The sequence below is a fragment of the Chenopodium album genome, chromosome 23, assembly GCF_948465745.1.
Source record: "Chenopodium album chromosome 23, dcCheAlbu1.1, whole genome shotgun sequence".
Lineage (NCBI taxonomy): Eukaryota > Viridiplantae > Streptophyta > Magnoliopsida > Caryophyllales > Amaranthaceae > Chenopodium > Chenopodium album.
In genome coordinates, this window is record NC_137856.1 from 4287822 (window position 1) to 4305969 (window position 18148).

Genomic DNA, 18148 nt, shown 5'->3' on the forward strand with positions numbered 1-18148 from the left:
GAAATGATAAAATATAGTATAAAGTTACCAAAAATAGAAGTGATGCATTTAAAAAAAAAACCCCAAAAAGGAAAGTGATGCAAATAAATTAAAACGGGGGGAGTATAACTTAATATCAACTAACTTTCCTATTTTTACTTTAAACTAATAAACAATAAAAAATACTATTGTACTACGTATAACTTATCATAACTTTTTACATCAAAACAATTAGGGTCTATTCTCATTCAATTATTTTCAGTTCAGCTCAACTCTAATAAGTTAAGTTCAATTCACTTTAGCTCCTAATTTCTTTCTTTTATAAAATATTTATCTCAATTCAGCACTAATAAGTTCAGTTCAGTTCACTTCATCTCAGTTCAGTCAATGAGAACAGACCCTTAGTTCTCTCAAGGTCATGTTCTGTTCACCTTATTTTCACTTATTTCATGAAAAATAAGTTCACATAATATAGGTTCAGGAAAAATAAGTTCAAATAAGTTGTGATAAAGGTTAATCAGGACTATCCAAATTCAATTTATAATTAAAATAAGTTCTAATATTGGCTAATAAGTTTAGATAAGATAAGGTAAGTTTATATAAGTAAAAATCAGGTAAATAGATAGAACCCTAAATATACAATAATCTTTTCATGTCAAATTTGAGGAAAATATAAAAACAACAACCGGTGATTAATATATTCGTGCTTTGTCACGGATATACTCTAGTCTTTTATATAAATTTAAGAGAGTTAGCTGATGAGGTTTCCTCAAAACCTCAATCCTAAATTCTCATACACTCCCCTTTTGGTTGCAATAACTTCCAGCTCTTTTTTCTAATAAAAAAAAAAAAAAAAAAAAAAAAAAAAACCTTCATTTTTTGTTTGTTGCAATATCCTCTAGTAATTCCACTTCTTTTTAAAAAAACAAAAAATAAATTATTAACCTTCAAATAACTTCCATTTCTACTATTTTTAATATTTTTCCTACAACATGTACACATACCAAAGTTATCTATTTTATTACTTCTTTAAAAAAAAAATTACCTATTTTATTATATCATCCAATAAATTTCTTTTTAGAAACCCCAAAATTACAAGGAATCTATATTATTATTGCACATTTTTTTCCCCTATCATTTTCGCACAACACTTGAAAATCAATAATTAAGGGCTTGTTTAGCATCGTTTTTTGTTTTCATTTTCCTGTTTTATTTATATAAAAAATAATAAAAACAAAAAACAAAAAACAAAAACAAAAACAAGAAATAAGAAATAAGAAAAAAGGTGTTTCTACTTTTCTGTTGTCAGTTTTCAAAATTATCATGATTTGAATAAATTTGACTAATTTTGATTTATTATATGACATATACCATATGATTTTGAAAAACAAACAACCAAAAAACAGAAAACCATAACAGTGCCAAACGAACCCTAATTTAAATTTTTTCAATGAAAATAATCAAAATTGTTTTTTTTATATATACTGTATATATTTTTAATTTCAATCAATAACCCCCTTTTTATTAATTCAAAAATTATCAAAACAAAATTAGCACATTTTCTGTTTGGTTGGCCATATCGTGTGGCCGACTGACACACATAACACTACCAGGTAACCCCTATCGGTGTAACACCTCTGACTGAGTAACCTCTTCCCAATTGAGGAACCTTTGACTGAATAACTCTTGATTAAGTAACCCCTAATTGACCGAGTTTTCCTTATTGAGTAAATCTTAGCCTAATCGAGTAACCTCTGACTGATCAAGTAACCCCCGATCTAGTAACCCTTGAATGATCACGTAACCCCTAAACAAACAACCCGGTCACACGGTTATAACATTGACTAAACACCGTTATAACATTGACTAATATTTCAAAAAATCTTTAACCTATTTAACATTGACTAATATTTTAAAAAAACCGTTCAATAACGACCTTATTATTGATTCAATAATCATCAACAAAAAAAATTAAAAAAATAAAAAAAAATAAAAAATAAAAACGTTTTCTTTGAGACAAGTCACCGGTGTGAATGCTTATAAAAAAACAAAGTAACTCTTATAACACTACTGAACACTAACGGGGTTACCTCTATTACACTAAATGGAAAATCCTTGTAAAAATGATTAAGTTACTCATAAACGCACTATCAATTTGATCGTCGAGATCAATTATAATATACTTCCTTCGTTTTTTTTTAATTGACACTATTTGACTTTTACACTCTTCACACAACACACTTTGACTCGCTTTCTGGTTTATAGATACGATAAAACATATTCATATGGGATCTTGTTTGAATCGTTTTAATTTATATTTTATTAATATCCACTTTTTATAATTTTAAAATGTTGATAATTAGAGGTATTAATCATTAAAAACATTCGTTGGCAAGCGTAATAATAGATAGGTGTCAACTAAAATAACAGAAGAAGTAGTAATTACAGTTTAATATAGTAAGTCTACCATCCTACTATCACCTAATACAAGTTCATGAGAAAGATGAGTGAAGTCCTATACTCTAGCGACCCTACTCATATAATGTCAATACCCACTTCTTATGTTGCCAAGCACATTCACAACATGCTTAAGTAGGCGCACTACGATTGACGTCTACAGTGGGTAGTTACAGGTTAAAACAGTTTGAGTGACTATAAAGAAATTTCTAAAATGAAGTAGTATAATTCTTTCAAAATATTGAGAACTCAGCGACCCTACAAGTTCATGAGAAAAAGAACTCCCTAATATTGGTGGATTCCTACTTTCCTTGTACCTAAATGCCTAATCGTATAAAGTCAATTCCCACTTCTTATGATCGCCAAGCTTATTCACAACATGCTTTACTAGGCGCATTTCGATCGATACCTACAGCTAGTTACGGGTTAAAATAGTTCAAGTTTATCGAATTGCTGCCGGGTTTAAACGGTTTTGGTTTTAAATGGGTCTAGTAACTAGCTATCGGGTTCGGACGTAATCGATACGGGTTGTTTTCAGTTTCTAGTTGTAATGATTTGGCTTGATAACGGGTCGAGTCATTGAAGCGGTTTGCACAAATTCGGTCTGGTTTAGTTTCGGATAAGAAAAAAATGGGTCGTAATCAGTTTGGGTTGATATCGGGTTCGGACGTAATCAATTCGAGTTGTTTTCAGTTTTGAGTTATATATAACGATATGGCTTGATAACGGGTCGGGTCATAACGGTTTGCACAAATTTAGTTCGGTTCAATTTCGAGTTGGACAAAATTGGGCCAGGTCGCTTTCGATTTTCAAAAAAACGGTTTTTTAACAATTCGATTCCTTTTTCAGATCAGTTTTGAAACAATCGGTTTTAACTATTCGGGTTAGAAACTAAACCGTAGATACTTAGCCACGTGACCAAACATCTTTTGACTTTTTCTAAAAACTACCCCATATTTCTATCTTTTGAGGAAGGAAAAACAAAAAATAAATAAATAAAAAAAAAATAAAAAAAAAAACCTCCATTGAATTGCTAATTTGCCAAATATGGTTAAGGCCAATAGCTCAATAGGGCTACTTGCTCTTTTCTTTAATTCCAAATATTAGTAAACACGTAACGCTAATAGACCCCACTTTTGTAATATGAAGTACTAAACACATGGAAAACCTCAATAAGCTACAACAACTAATAAGCATGCCTTTCTTTTTCTCCTCTTTGGATTTAGCAGCCCCATAAACACAATAGTGCAGCTTTCAACTTTTTCCTTATTCCTCGTTTCCTAAAGTTCTAAAGAGTCTTCATCATCAAATCAATTAATAGATTATTTTATTTTGTTTTGTTATTTTTTATTTTTTTTTAAAGTTGACACTAGCGTGTGCCCGAGCGATGCCTTAGGTTGCTATTTGTGCAGTGCTTTAATTATATGCGTAATTGTTATACTAATTCCTCACAATCTGTCCACAAAGATTCGGTTGGGAAGAGATTTTTTTTCCGAAGCTTAAAAGTGTTAATGGCATTAGCGGTTTAATATAATGAATTGCTATTATTAGCGGTGTTAATGGTTTTACTAATACTATTCCCTCCGTGTTTTAGTAAGTGTTACACTTTGACATCCATATAATTTTAGACAATTCAACTGACTTAAATAACATATTCGTAAGAGGTAAGTGAGATAGCTGAAGTATTAAAAATTATATTAAAAGAAATATATTAGGGTTAATATTTTATTGAAAACTAATGAATGTGAAAAGAAATAAATAGTAGTAAAAAAAAAGTAGTGGATTTGGGTGGGACCATAAAGAAGAAAGGTAAAAATATTAAAATGCAGTTTTTGCCAGCAAAAAAAAAAAGAGTAACACTTATTAAAATACAGCCACATTTGGTAGTGTAACACTTAGAGGTCGTTTGGTTGACATGGAAAACAAATTCCCACAAGACGTTGTTTTTCATAGAAAATTACTCCCCTAATGAAATTCCCATAATTTGTTTGGTTGGCAATGTGGGAATTATAAATTCCCATGAATTAATTAACTAGGAGGGTTACGGAATTTACTTCCCATGTTTTGAGGGAAGTTTATTTCCATGAATTTCTATTTTCTCCATTTTTACTTTTATGTGTCAACCAAACAACGACTCAACACATCAATTCTCATAAATTTTCATTCCCTATTTTCTACAGTCAACCAAACAATGCCTCATTAAAACACGGAGGAAGTACTAATGTTATTAATAGTTTTCAATTAATTAACTTATGAAATCAAATGTTCCATTACTAAATTGCTACAAGTGTTAGATGTTTTAATTAAAATATTGTTTGACATCATTATGGTTTTCTATTTTTTGGTTTTTTGTTTTTTAAAATCATATAATATATGTCACATAATGAGTAAAAAAATATTCAAAATTATTAAAATCATAATAATTTTGAAAACTGACAACTGAAAAGTGGAAACACCTCTTTATTTGGTTTTTAGTTTAAAAAAAAAAAACAGAAAAGTGAAAACATAAAACGATGCCAAATAAGCCCGCCCAGTAATGATTTAGAGGTTTTATTAATTAAACCAAAATCAAAAGATGTACTATAACTAAAACCTATGTTGGTGTTGTGTTTAGAGGTGAAATTAATATTGTTTAAAACTGAACCGAACTACAAACCAAACCGAATTAGCTAGTAATATAATTCGGCTTTTTTTATTAAAAAAATATGTTTCGGTTCGAATTTTTAAAATATAGTTTGGTTCGGTTTGGAAAATAATAAAATAAAAACGGTTTGGTTTCAATTTTGGGATTTTGAAAAATAAAAAACCAAACTGAAATTTTGGCCCACCTTAGTTATGGCCCAATTCTAATTTTCTACCCTACATATATAACGCCTAAAAAAACCCTTATTCTATTCTTCTGTAATCTCCAGCCACTCCACTCACTACTTGTGCCTCTCTCACTCTCATTGCCTCCCTCTTGCGAGAGTCGCCACCGACCAGGCGACTACTCTCACAGCGCTACGATCTCTTCTCACAACTCACGATCTACTCCGATCCTCTCTCAAATCTCAAGGACTCAAGGTATGCAATCTCCAGTCTTAATCTCTTAGATCTTAATCATTTTGGTAATAAACTAATTAAAAATCAAATTTTAATTTGTTGTAAATTTTGTTAATTGATCGACAATGAAACAAATCAGGCCTAAAAAAGTTACAAATCAAATTTACAAATCGCGGTTTGGTTTGGTTTGGTAAAATCGAATTAAAAACGATGTGGTTTGGTCTGAGTCGAATAGTTACATGGTGTGGTGCGGTTTGAAATTTCCCAAATCGAATTAATATGGTTTCAGTTTGGGCTACAAACCACATCATAAACCAAACTTTTATCCCTAGTTGTGTTAATGGTTTTATTTTAACTAAAAGGAAAATTTGACAATTAAAATTTTTAATAAACCTTTTAAATGCTCCATGTTGCGAATTAAAAAACCGTTAAAAGCTTTTTGGCAAAAGAAACCCAATTTTAACATTTTGGCAAAAGAAGATTCAATTATAATTTTTTTTTGTTAAAGCTAAGACAACCTATTGCCCCTAATCCACTTAATTAAGTTCAAATTTCTTCTAGTTATCCTTTAATTCTCACTTGATCGTTTAATATTAACTTAATTTATAAACAGAAAAACAAATACCACTATCCCCCTACCAGCTAACCAGTCCCTCCCTTTTCCCCCCTCCCATGGCAGTAGCCTCCTTCCCCCGACCGAGCTCCCGCCTTGAACCCCCCACCCCGACGCCCCACCTCAATCGCCAACCAACCCTCCTCCCTTTCCCCCCTTACCCCCACTGTAATAACCTTCCCCCCTCCCTAAAACTTAACACCGAGCATGTAATAGGTCTTTTCGGTCAGGTGCCCCACTTTTCTTCTCGCTCTTCCTCTTCTCTCCTTAACTCACTTTCTCTCCCTCTTTATTTCTCGCCGTCATCGCCCATCGCCGGCCTCTCTAAGGATCTTCCACCACTCGATGTTGATGCTCTCATCATTGTCTTAGTTAAGTTTTCGACTGATTCTACAACTAAAGAAGAAATCGTCGGTGTTAGGTGAATGGTCGGGGTTAAGTTTAGAGAAGGACAGGGTGTAGCGAGGGTAAGGAGGGAAAGGAGGGAGGTCGGCCAGCGGTAGAGGTGGGTCGCCGATGATGGAGGGTTCAAAGCGGCAACTTGGTTTGGGGGATGGGGTTGCTGCTCAGGGAAAGGGTGGTTGGTTGGTGATGGGGGTGGTGGTCTTAGTTTCTATTTTGTTTATAAATTAATTTAAATATTAAATGGCTAAGGGAGAGCGAGAGGGTAACTAGAAGAAATTAGGGCTTAATCGATTGAATTAGAGGCACTAGGTTGTAATAAACACAAAAAAAAATTAACTTTGAGTTTTCTTTTACGATGAGGCTTTTAAAGTGTTTTTTCCGCAAAATGATGATGTAGTTAAAAGATTTTTTTTTTGGACAAACTTTCCTTATATTAATGAAAGATGATACTCCCTTCGTCCCCAAATGTTCTTCCCATTTGGACTATGCACGTTTGCTAATCTATTCATGGAGGCGAATTAAATTAGACCTAAAATGACTATGTTATGCATGCCTTATATATAAAGAGTAACTAGTCTTAAACCTATATACATATACATATACATATACATATATATATATATACACACACACACACGTGTCACACACACATATATATACACACATATACATATATATACACATATTGCATTTATATTCCCACCTTTTTTCAAAAAATTCAGTGGCTTTTTCGTCAGTGGGCCCACCTAACTTATTTCCCTCCTTTTTTCTCTTCTTTTCTCTCGATTTCACCCTCTCACTATTCTATTACACTCAACTAAACCCTTAACTCATTCAATTCTTCAATAAATTTCTGAAAAATCATCAATCTTCTTCTTCTTTCTTCTTAAATTCATTGTCAAGTGTTTTAACCACCCTTAAAATTATTAAATAAAACCCTATTTCACATAGAAAGCCCAATTCATTAGCAATAGAAACCCTAATTTTGGAAAACCTCTAATTTATTTGTCCCAACTCCCAAGAACCCTAATTCACATATTCAGCAATTTACCGCAATTATAGCGGGCGAAGAACCCTAATTTAAGAATTAATGGATCATACCTTACTGGAAATTGAGCGTCTTGAATTGTTGGGGATTTGTATTCAAATACTAAGTAGCATGATTTTGTGAGATAGTGGAAATTAGTAAATAAATGGCGAATTGAATTTGGGAGCTATATTAAAGAAAAAAATCAGGGGGAAAAAACAAATTAAAGGTTCAATATAGTCGTTAGGTGGGGTCCACTGACGGAAAGCCCATAAATTTTTGAAAAAGGTGGGAAAATAAATGTGTTTTTAATTTAAGAGGTGATAAAATAAAAAATAAATAAAAATATTAAATAGGTGGTAATTCAAAATAGGTACGTTTTTAGGTGATAACTAGATTAGTACCCCAGTGGTTATATATATATATATATATATATATATATATATATATATATATATATATATATATATATATATATATATATATATATATATATAATATAATATAATATAATATACTAGGGGAGGCTACGCACGCGTTGCGTGCGATAAATTCGATGTTTATGGTCGAGTTGTAATAGACTAATAGCTTGTCATGACACCCATAATTTACCGGCTAGGCTTTTGCACGCATAAACTAAGAAATAAATTGTTGACAATTATATCCTTGCGTAGGTACAGAAATGTAACACTTGAAAATATATATACACTATTCACTTTTTAGTTGTAAGCTTTTTATGGTGCAATATGGCTTTTGTTGTGAATTATTATATACATCATTCGTCACTTTTAGTTGCAATGCTTGAAATTATATATACATTTTTCATTTTATTTTTTTAATAATTGATCTTTATTTTATTTGGCTTTTTTGTTAGGCATAGTAGTCATGTGGGATTTTATTAGATTCATCTCAGGTTATATATATGTTTTAAATATATTTAATCTTTAGAGTTTTATACATTTCTATAATCTGAGATACAAAAGATTGAAATTATATATTGACAAGCGTGAAAGTTAAAATATTACAACTAAAAGCTAACAGAGAAGTTTCAAAGAATAATGTCTAATTAGGCGGGGTAATTAAATTCGGTGGGTTTGTGTGTGTGTGTGTGTTATTTTTTCTTTTTTCTTTTTAATGAAAATATTAACAAAGTGGATTATATCCAACCTATTCCCCCACCCCTTGAAGAGGACTATTTATCAGATTAAATAGGTTTGCCTTCTAATGTTAGATAGAAGAAAAATAACTTTAAGCATTGGAAATTGGAAAGGAAGGAAGACTAAAGAAGCTAAGAAAAATAAATAAGGGAAACATAAGAGTTAATATGACATAAATGGGTATATGGGTAAATAAATATTTTTAGGGGTAAAAAATTCATCACACTATTCATAAGCATAAATGGGTATATGGCTAAATAAATATTTTTAGGGGTAAAAAAGTCATCACACTATTATATTCATAAGAGTTCTTTTGTAAATCGGTTATTATTTAATGCTGCATCATAATGTAATATTAACTATGTTATTAAAAATATACTAAAATGATGGTTAAATTAAATTTATTAATGTTGTATTATTCATTAAGCTTATACGTTTAGAGTGGAAGCTAAATAAATGGGTACTTACTATTAAAAAATAATTAAAAAAAACTGTGTATTAATTTGTAAAAAAAAATGTGTATAAGCTACCAATATCTATGTTTATTTAATATTGTTGTATTATGAATATCTATGTTTATTATGATGTCAAATTCAAGTTTCACACCTAATTGGTCCTAGTTTCTAGCTAGAAAAGGCTAGAAATTTTTTTTAAAAAAAACAATGATGATATCATATGTAAAATTTAGAGGGAAAATTTTTAAAGAGAGCTTGACACATAAGCACTTTAAGAAATTTATGACGTCAGCAATGTTTTGTTTTAGTAATAGTTAACTAGTTTTTTGCCCGAGCAAACGCTCGGATATTCAAAAGAAAAAAAAAATTTATAAACTATACGTAGATTAAAGGGAATACATAATGCATTTTATAGATTAACGATTAAATTAATTTATTAATTTATTTATCTAAGTTGTTATTATTGTTCAATTTTTTAGGTTGTTTACTAGGTTGTATATTCTCTTTTTATTTATTTATTTATTAGCTATCTAATTATTTTGAAAAAAAATAAGATTTTTGGCGGGAAAATTTTTAGTGTGAGTGTGTGACACGTGTAGCTTGGGAATAATGCTGGTGATTACTTTAGTATATAGTATTGATGATTGATTGATAGATTTATTAATTTTCCTTCATTTAATCACTAAATTAAAAAAAAACTACGGAGTACCATAATAGGCAATGTCTTACCGTTCGGTGTATGTTTTTTTTAGGAACCGTTTAGTGTATGTAAGAAACTTCAAATTGTAACAATTGCAATTCCTATTCAAATTCTAATTGTCAACAGATTAAAATCATAATTATATAGAGCTATCAAATCAGATGTTCGGATCGAGTTTGGATTACTCTTTCCTTAACCCCTCTATATATATATATATATATATAACCCTCCCCCTCTTCAGAAATAATTTTTCTCCTTATATTCCCAGAAACCTTCGGGCTTGAATTTATTTTCTCTCACCTCCCAAAAAATTATAAAATCAACCCTTGGGCTAATACTGTGGGTGATCACTGTCTCGTCTTCAACCCTTTTTTCTTGCAATAATTCTATTGGGTCGGTGTAATTTTTGCTGAATTTTTCTGGGTCGGTCTTATTCTTGCAGAATTTTTCTGGGTTTTTGATTTTCAGAGGAATTATTTTGGCTGGTTTATGGTGGGATGATGGAAAATAATAATTATAATTATAATAATAATCGTACTTACTGGAAGAAGAAACCAAAGGCAGAGAATTTCAATGGCGGTTCAAAGTCGAGATCACAGAACAACAGGAAGCCTTCTTTAGGCAACGGTAATTTGTCAGACTTTCTATTTTTGATATTTTCTGTTTTTATTGTCAGATAATTTGAAGTTTCTTATAATTAAATTACATTATTTTGGGTGTTTGTGATTTAATTTTGAACTTTGCCCAATTAAATTGAATGTGGGTTTCCTGATTTTTCATTATTTTTAATTGAGATTATCAATTAAGGTTTAGCTTATTTCGTAATTTTCGTGATCAAATCCTGTCTACATTATTGCCCTTGCCACTCTATATATTTAATAGACCAAAACAAGCAATTTAAATAAATATCTACTGAATTTAGGAACTTTACAATTAGAGTAACATCAAGTTAATTGACTTACTTTTATCTTAATTTTGTCTATATTCTTAATTTTTTGTGTTAAATTAGGAAATGTTGTGTTGAGCGTCTGACATTGATATATAAGGAAGATTTTACCTGATTTATGTTCTACTTGTTTTTATTTATTTATATGAAAAAGCAAGGAATAAAGTCTTGGGAATCTTTTTGTACACTATTTTTGGTGTATATGTTGTATATTTCCTTACACACAACCTTTGTATGTTCTATAAAGGGGTGAAAGACTAAAAATACCTATGAAACCAAGAAACTTTTGTGTTTGATGGAGAGAGCAACTTATGATATGGAATAAGTGGCTTTGTAATCATATATCATCATTTTGGAAACCCTAGCCTAGTTGAGCAATGCTGCATGAGAATGCTATGAAATTTGTCACATTGTAGGGCGATTACGACTGTTATCATTAAGGTAGCTTTAGGAGGACAAACTTAACCAGCTATAGAAACGCGCTAGTCCATTCCCTTTGAGTGATGATCATTATCATTGACCATGTTTTTACATGACTTGCTTAATGAGGTCCTAAATATTAAGTCTTTGACGTTAAGCAAGTTATATAGATTAGATTGCAGTATGCTAACAAAGAGGGTAGTTAAAGCATGTTCTGTGCAATACAGATGCTCCAAATGAATTCACATTATAGCTAATTGGTGTCCTATTTTAGATGTATGATTTCTCGTCTTGAGCTGCTTTTATTAATATTCATTTGCTTCATTTGTTGAAATATGAACTAGTTGATCAAATGTATTGGATTACTATCAGTTTCTTTTTTCTTTGTATCTACTTCATAGAATAGTGCTCAACCTCCACTTTATTCTGTAGGTGGGCGGCAGCAGTCTACGCTTTCACTGGAGAAGAAATTCTGTGCAGTGGTAGGAAGAGTATCATGGAAAAAGATATTGCATACACAAAAATACATGTTCCAAGATGAAAAGATAATAAATTGGAAGGACTCTGCTGTAGAGGAGGCTTTTTGGAATGCTAAGAAGCGGTTTTTGGCAGATGTATTCGGCCGTCCTTGTGACATAGAACTCCCTGATCCTGATGTCTTCATCGACAATATTGACTGGGATTCCAATGTCGATCCCAGTCTCTTATTAGACTTGGAGAAGAGAGATTCTGATATCTATTGTGAGACAGATCAAAAGAACAGTGGTGTAGTTGTGGGGATTCCTGTGGTGCCGGAGCAATATGTTTTAAGCCCCATGGGATGGGGAGATGCTGAAGAGGAGGATCCACAATTAAATTATCCTGAAAAGCATGACAACGTGAATAATGCAGAGAAAGGTTGCTCAAATAAAGGTTGGGAAGATGATAATTATGGCCATTGGAGTGACAACATTGCGAACAACGCAGAGAAAGGTTGCTCGAATAATGGCTGGGAGGCTGATTTCAATAATTGGGGTGACAGAAATATGAACAATGCAGAGAAAGGTTGCGCAAATAATGGCTGGGAAGATAGTTACTATGACCATTGGGGTGACAAGATTGTGAATAACGCAGAGAAAGGCTGCTCGAATAATGCTTGGGAGGCTGATCATGATCGTTGGGGTGACAGCAATGTGAACAATGCAGAGAGAGGTTGCTCGAATTATGGCTGGGATAATAGTTTTGTTTACGTCGCTAATGATATGGTTCACTACAAAGAATATAATTGGGAAGGCTACGGGACCAATAAATGGTGGGATCCTCGTAGCTACAAGAAGTCAGATTATGGGGGTCAGCATGGGTTCAACATCTCCCAGTATCAACATAATGGTAATGACCAGTCATGCTTCGGTGATTTCGGAAGCAACAGAAGAGGCAATTTTTCTAATATTGAACGCCCTCTGATAAAGTGGAAACCTGTTTCAAGGCAATGGTAGATTAATATTATGATTGTGAGCAAATTTTGCAGGAGTTTAAAGCATATTAGCAGTGGTATTTTGTTGATACATAATTAAATTCCTTTGTTAATCTAGTATCATAAATTGATAATGCCGTAGATCAATATGGTAACATTAAAGTTAGTATATACTTGTGCTATTTTGTACTGTAGGAGGTTATTTTGTAGCTGGATGGCATGTTTGTATAACATGGGGGATATATGGAAGAGTTATTGAATGAGCTTGTTGTGTTAACGTTCGCAATCTTAATAATAATCTCTTGTTCTTGAAGATTGATCGCGATTATCTTTTTCTAATGAACTGTTTGCTTAAGATATGTAGATCAACATTTGTTCTTGAAATTTCACCTTCTGAAAATCACTAAGTTTTATGTTGGTTCATGTTGCCTTTTATCAATGCAAATCAAATAGTTAGATTATAAGCAACCAAGCACCAGCTTTATTTGTTAGGCTCTCTTTGTCAATCAAACTTCACAAAACATATGCCAAAGAATATCCCATTGGTCCCTCCCATACTCTTGCTTTTACTATTTTATCCCTCTTGAACATGTACAAGGGAATGAGAGCAACTGCTATTGTAAATTCCAATCACAATGACATTTTTGTAATAAAATCAACATATGTGAGTCCCACACTTACTAAAAACTTGTTAATCTATTTACAAGAATTAAGGAAAAAAGGATTTCCTTACAAGTAGTATGTTTTTGGGACCGTATAAGAAAAGGTGCCAAAAACAGATCCATGCGAAGCCTAAAGCAAACAATATCTATCATTTTAATGTGGAATGGAGTATACATACGACTTGATAACGTAATAGATGAGCCAGGCCCAACAAATTTAAGTCTTATAAACACTTGGAAGCAAAAATAGCAAACTTCCAAACTTAACCAACAACCAAGCTACCCACTCACAAGTCATAACATAACAAGTTAACAACCATGCATTGTTATGGTAGTAATCTTCACAAGAGCCTGAGAACGGAGGGGCAAAATGGGAAACAAAACAAAAAACTCTCTCTCCTCAAAATCGTCCTCCTTTTGCCATTAATTAGACTTGGTTCAGTGGTAGTGGCTAAGCCAAGGACATCAAAAAATCTTCAGGTGCAGAAAGGCATACCCTTCAAGATTGCACTGTTTGCTGACTTGCATTTTGGTGAAGACGCGTGGACTAAGTGGGGCCCTCTTCAAGATGTTCACTCTACCAATGTTATGTCTTCTATCCTTGATCAAGAGAAACCAGGTGATGTATCATGAATTTGATGATCCTTAAAACTTTGTGTTATATTTAGCTACAATAATCTTCCTATATTCGTCGTGTATTCTAGTGTAATTTTACATCGTCTCACATTTTTCCTCCCTTGTTAAACCGTGGTGTACATGTTTCGTGTACCTGACAATACTAAGATGGACACCCTAGTCGTATACAATGTTGTCCCATGTAACCCGATCACTTTGTCTAGAGAATAATTGGCATATACTCAATTACTCGTATGTGTTTATTAACATAATTATAATTTAATTTGATCTTGTAATAAGAACCTTTGATACAGAACTGTACTCGTTTTAGGTAAATAGTATTGTACATAAATTAGTGATGACCTTTTCTAAATCATATGTGATTGTAATTTTCAAGCAAAGGCAGTTGTTTAATACTTTTCTATGCTACTCTATCAATGATTCGTGCCCTTTCATGTGGCGTGGTATAGCAATAGAGGCTATAGAGACATAGAGTTGGTGATTTCGTACAACTCTTTAGAGTCTAGTTTGTACTACGGAGTATTAATGTCCAAATTGAATTATTACGATGTACATTATTAGTTCAAATTACACTATCAACATAACTGTACGTGTGAACTCATAGGCACTAGGTAGTAGAGGGGGACAATATGTTGGTGGGCTTGTAGGGCTTGCTATAAGTAAAGGCCCTATAGTTTGATAAAAAAATAAAATGGGGTGGCCGGGTACACTTGCTAAACTAGGAATGTGGCCAATGTGCTGCAAATGGTTCATTTGGACCAACTTTGGTAGAATATTTTTTACCGGGGTAGTAGACTAGTAGTCACTAGTGAGTCATTTAGTTCGGTTTCAGTTCAAGTCGAGTTGTAGTGACGTGGATCACACCTTCACTGGATGCGTTCAGAGACAATCCGGTTGAATTCAGGGAATAAGTCAACTTGCTTTAGGTCCTTTTTCTTTCACCAAAAAACAAGTAAACCTTTATTCAATTTCAATTGACTAAGGGTCTGTTCTCTTACGTTGAAATTCAGATCAGTTGAGTTGAGTTCAGTTCAGTTCAACTCAATTCAGTTCAGTTCTGTTCTGTTCAGTTCAGTTCAGTTCAGTTCAGCTCCTAATTTCCTTCTCTTATAAAATATTCAGTTCAGTTCAGCTGAGTTCAGTTCAGTTCAGCTGAGTTCAGTCAATGAGAACAAGCCCTAAGTTATGCTATTTTGCTTTTCAGTAACTTGTTTGTGTCTTGTGTCCTTTTTGTTATTCTCAATCATTACCATATAACTGTGTTAGTATAAGCATGATTGCAACAAGATCCTGAACTCATCATGAGCCAGTGCATATATATGTTACTCAAACTTCACTACTAGTCGAGATCTTTTAATAGTCTTACATTAATAATCTACAACTATGGGTGCAGACTTTGTAATATATCTAGGAGATGTTATCACAGCAAATAACATTCCAATAGCAAATGCAACTCTATATTGGGATCAAGCGCTCTCACCAGCTAAAAATAGGTGCATTCCTTGGGCCACTGTCTTCGGCAACCATGATGATGCTCAATTTACATGGCCAATGGAATGGTTTTCAGACAGCGGAATTCCCCCTCTGAAGTGCTCATCAGATATTTCATTATCTTCAGGTGACCGAATTTCCTAGGGAAGTACCCTCGGAAAAAAATGTCACTTTCCTTGAATTTCTAATTAAGTGGCTTCATTTTTTCACACAAGAAACCTATCTACTTGTTTTTGTTACACCTTGTCTTAATCTGTATTCTGTAATCTGTTTTAGTTATAAATTGAACTTGGGTAGCCCTGCTAAGCTAAATATTTTTTCGGAGACTTGCTTTTGTAACGAAGCCTTAGTCCAGCCTTTCGATTTTTTTCCCTTCATGTATGTATGCCTTATGCAAGAAGTATTGATTACGGTTCATCCTGCAGGGGAGGATGATTGCGGCTTCATGGGCACAACGCGTTTGCAATTGATTAATCATGACATTGGAAGCAATGCATTGTCATTCTCTCAGAAGGGTCCTAAAAATCTATGGCCTAGTGTGTCCAACTATGTCCTCAGAATTTCATCGTCAGATGATTCAGAATCACCGGTAGCCTACCTGTACTTTCTAGACTCTGGAGGAGGGTCTTATCCGGAAGTCATATCATCTGCACAAGCAAAATGGTTTAACAGCACGTCTCAGGAAATCAACCCTGACTCAAGGTACATACTGCATACCTCCGTCACATATTATGTGCAACTTTTGGCTATTATTTGGGAGATTTACAAAATTTTAAAAGTTGCACATAATATTTAACGGAGGTGGTAAAATTATGCATGATATTAATTCGTTCTCTTCAAGTTTTCTTGGACAGTAACTAAGATGACATGTTCAACACTTTCAGGGTGCCTGAGATAATCTTTTGGCACATTCCTAGCAGAGCTTACAAAACTGTGGCACCTTCTGGTGAAATAGATAAACCTTGTGTAGGATCGATAAACAAAGAGACTGTTGCTCCTCAAGAAGCCGAGTATGGGATCATGAACGCCTTAGAAGCTCGATCTTCAGTACAGGTTTGCACATTCACAACTGCAACGTTATTCAAATTATAGGCATTCTTTTACTTGGTGCAAACATTCTGGCTGATTATAAAATAAGTTCAATGTTTAAATATTTTATTTTTCCATGATCATTTCAGTACATATACGTAGTATTAGGGATTTATACACTAGTTACAGTCTGCTTCATGTTTATGGTAGGCTGTGTTTGTGGGGCACAATCATGGACTAGACTGGTGCTGTCCTTACAAAAAATTCTGGCTTTGCTTTGCGCGCCACACTGGTTATGGTGGTTATGGAAATTGGGCTAAAGGAGCTAGAATACTCGAGATCACTGAGCAGCCATTCTCTCTCAGGTCATGGATTACGATGGAGGATGGTTCTGTACACAGTCATGTTTCGTTGAAGTCTTGATGTCATCTACTTCCTCTGCTTCGTTACACTAAAAAGTGCTCTGAATAAGGCATTGGCAGCTTGTTCTGTATATAAAACATATTCCAAGGTATAATTTTCAATGTAAATCTACACAAAACTTCATTATTGTTATGTATTAAATTTATAATCACCTACCAAACGAGTCATATTAATTACCTTGGTACGTACATTACACAACGGATAAACGACCTTGGAGAAGTATACTAGATCATTGAGAAGGGAGAATTTGGTTGCAATAGGTTAGATTCCAATAGATGAATATATCTACTCAACTGTATGTTAGAATGTTCCAAGTAAATTTGTCCACTTTCCTAATCTGACAAACTTTCCTCCCTTCACCCTTATGCTATTTGGATATAAGACTACTATTTCTTGACAGATTCAAAAGCACTTTCTAAAGATATTGTTGAGCAAAATATACTCTGTAATAAGTATTTAACTTACTGATTTGCAAGGATGGTACAAAAAGCTAAGGGCCGGGCCGGGGTGAGGAATTGAGAAAGGGAAATTAATGATAGAGTTGGACTTCTTGTTTGCGCTGACCCCCAAGAGAAGACAATGTAAAAAGTCAAAATGATGCATCTATTATATTGAGAAATAGAGGCTTACTTTCTAACAAATGCTAGTGGTCTACTCGTGAGTTTAATATAATATGCTGACCGGGCATTTTGGTTAATATATTTACAATACAGTATTGTCACTTGATTAACAAAGATATATATTGGGGCTTTCTCAACAATATACAGGAAAAAAGTAAACCAGTTTCAACTCGGAAATGATATTGTAACATACGAAGTATTCCGTATAAGATATCTTAATAATGGTAAGATGCATCATTGGATTAATAGATTCACTTATACACTTTTAAAATCACAAAAGTATCAATGAGAATTTAAAATGAAATAAGGGTAACACTTAAATCAAATACTTGTATGTTGTCTTTCTACCACAAGATCATACTTACATATAGTACATGAAGAAAATGTCTATAATTAAGGTGAATTGAAAAAGAGAAAGCATTATTATAAGTATATACTGTAATTAACTAGAAACATGAATCTAATCTAGATTAGAGGTGTAGAAATCTTCTTTCGGCTCTAAGTCATTAGATCCACCCTGGCCCTGTAAGAAGTGGAACAGAAAATCCAATTATTTTTTGAGGGTTTACATTCTTCCACATACTTTCTTATGGGACCAAGATTTTATGCAATAACTATATCATATGTTTAGGA

General features: G+C 33.0%; 2 protein-coding genes across 2 annotated transcripts; both read left to right on the plus strand.

The window, feature by feature from the left end:
• The first annotated feature begins 10108 nt into the window (after positions 1-10108).
• Positions 10109-12913, plus strand: LOC145609244 (uncharacterized). The gene is made up of 2 exons (XM_081664776.1): positions 10109-10462; positions 11634-12913. Exons 1-2 carry the CDS (start codon positions 10333-10335, stop codon positions 12674-12676), a joined length of 1173 nt encoding a protein of 390 aa, XP_081520902.1. The 5' UTR covers positions 10109-10332; the 3' UTR covers positions 12677-12913.
• A 695-nt stretch (positions 12914-13608) lies between these two features.
• Positions 13609-16972, plus strand: LOC145609256 (putative inactive purple acid phosphatase 16). Its single transcript, XM_081664784.1, has 5 exons — positions 13609-13935; positions 15346-15570; positions 15869-16145; positions 16328-16496; positions 16683-16972. Exons 1-5 carry the CDS (start codon positions 13635-13637, stop codon positions 16893-16895), a joined length of 1185 nt encoding a protein of 394 aa, XP_081520910.1. The 5' UTR covers positions 13609-13634; the 3' UTR covers positions 16896-16972.
• The last annotated feature ends 1176 nt before the right edge of the window (positions 16973-18148 follow it).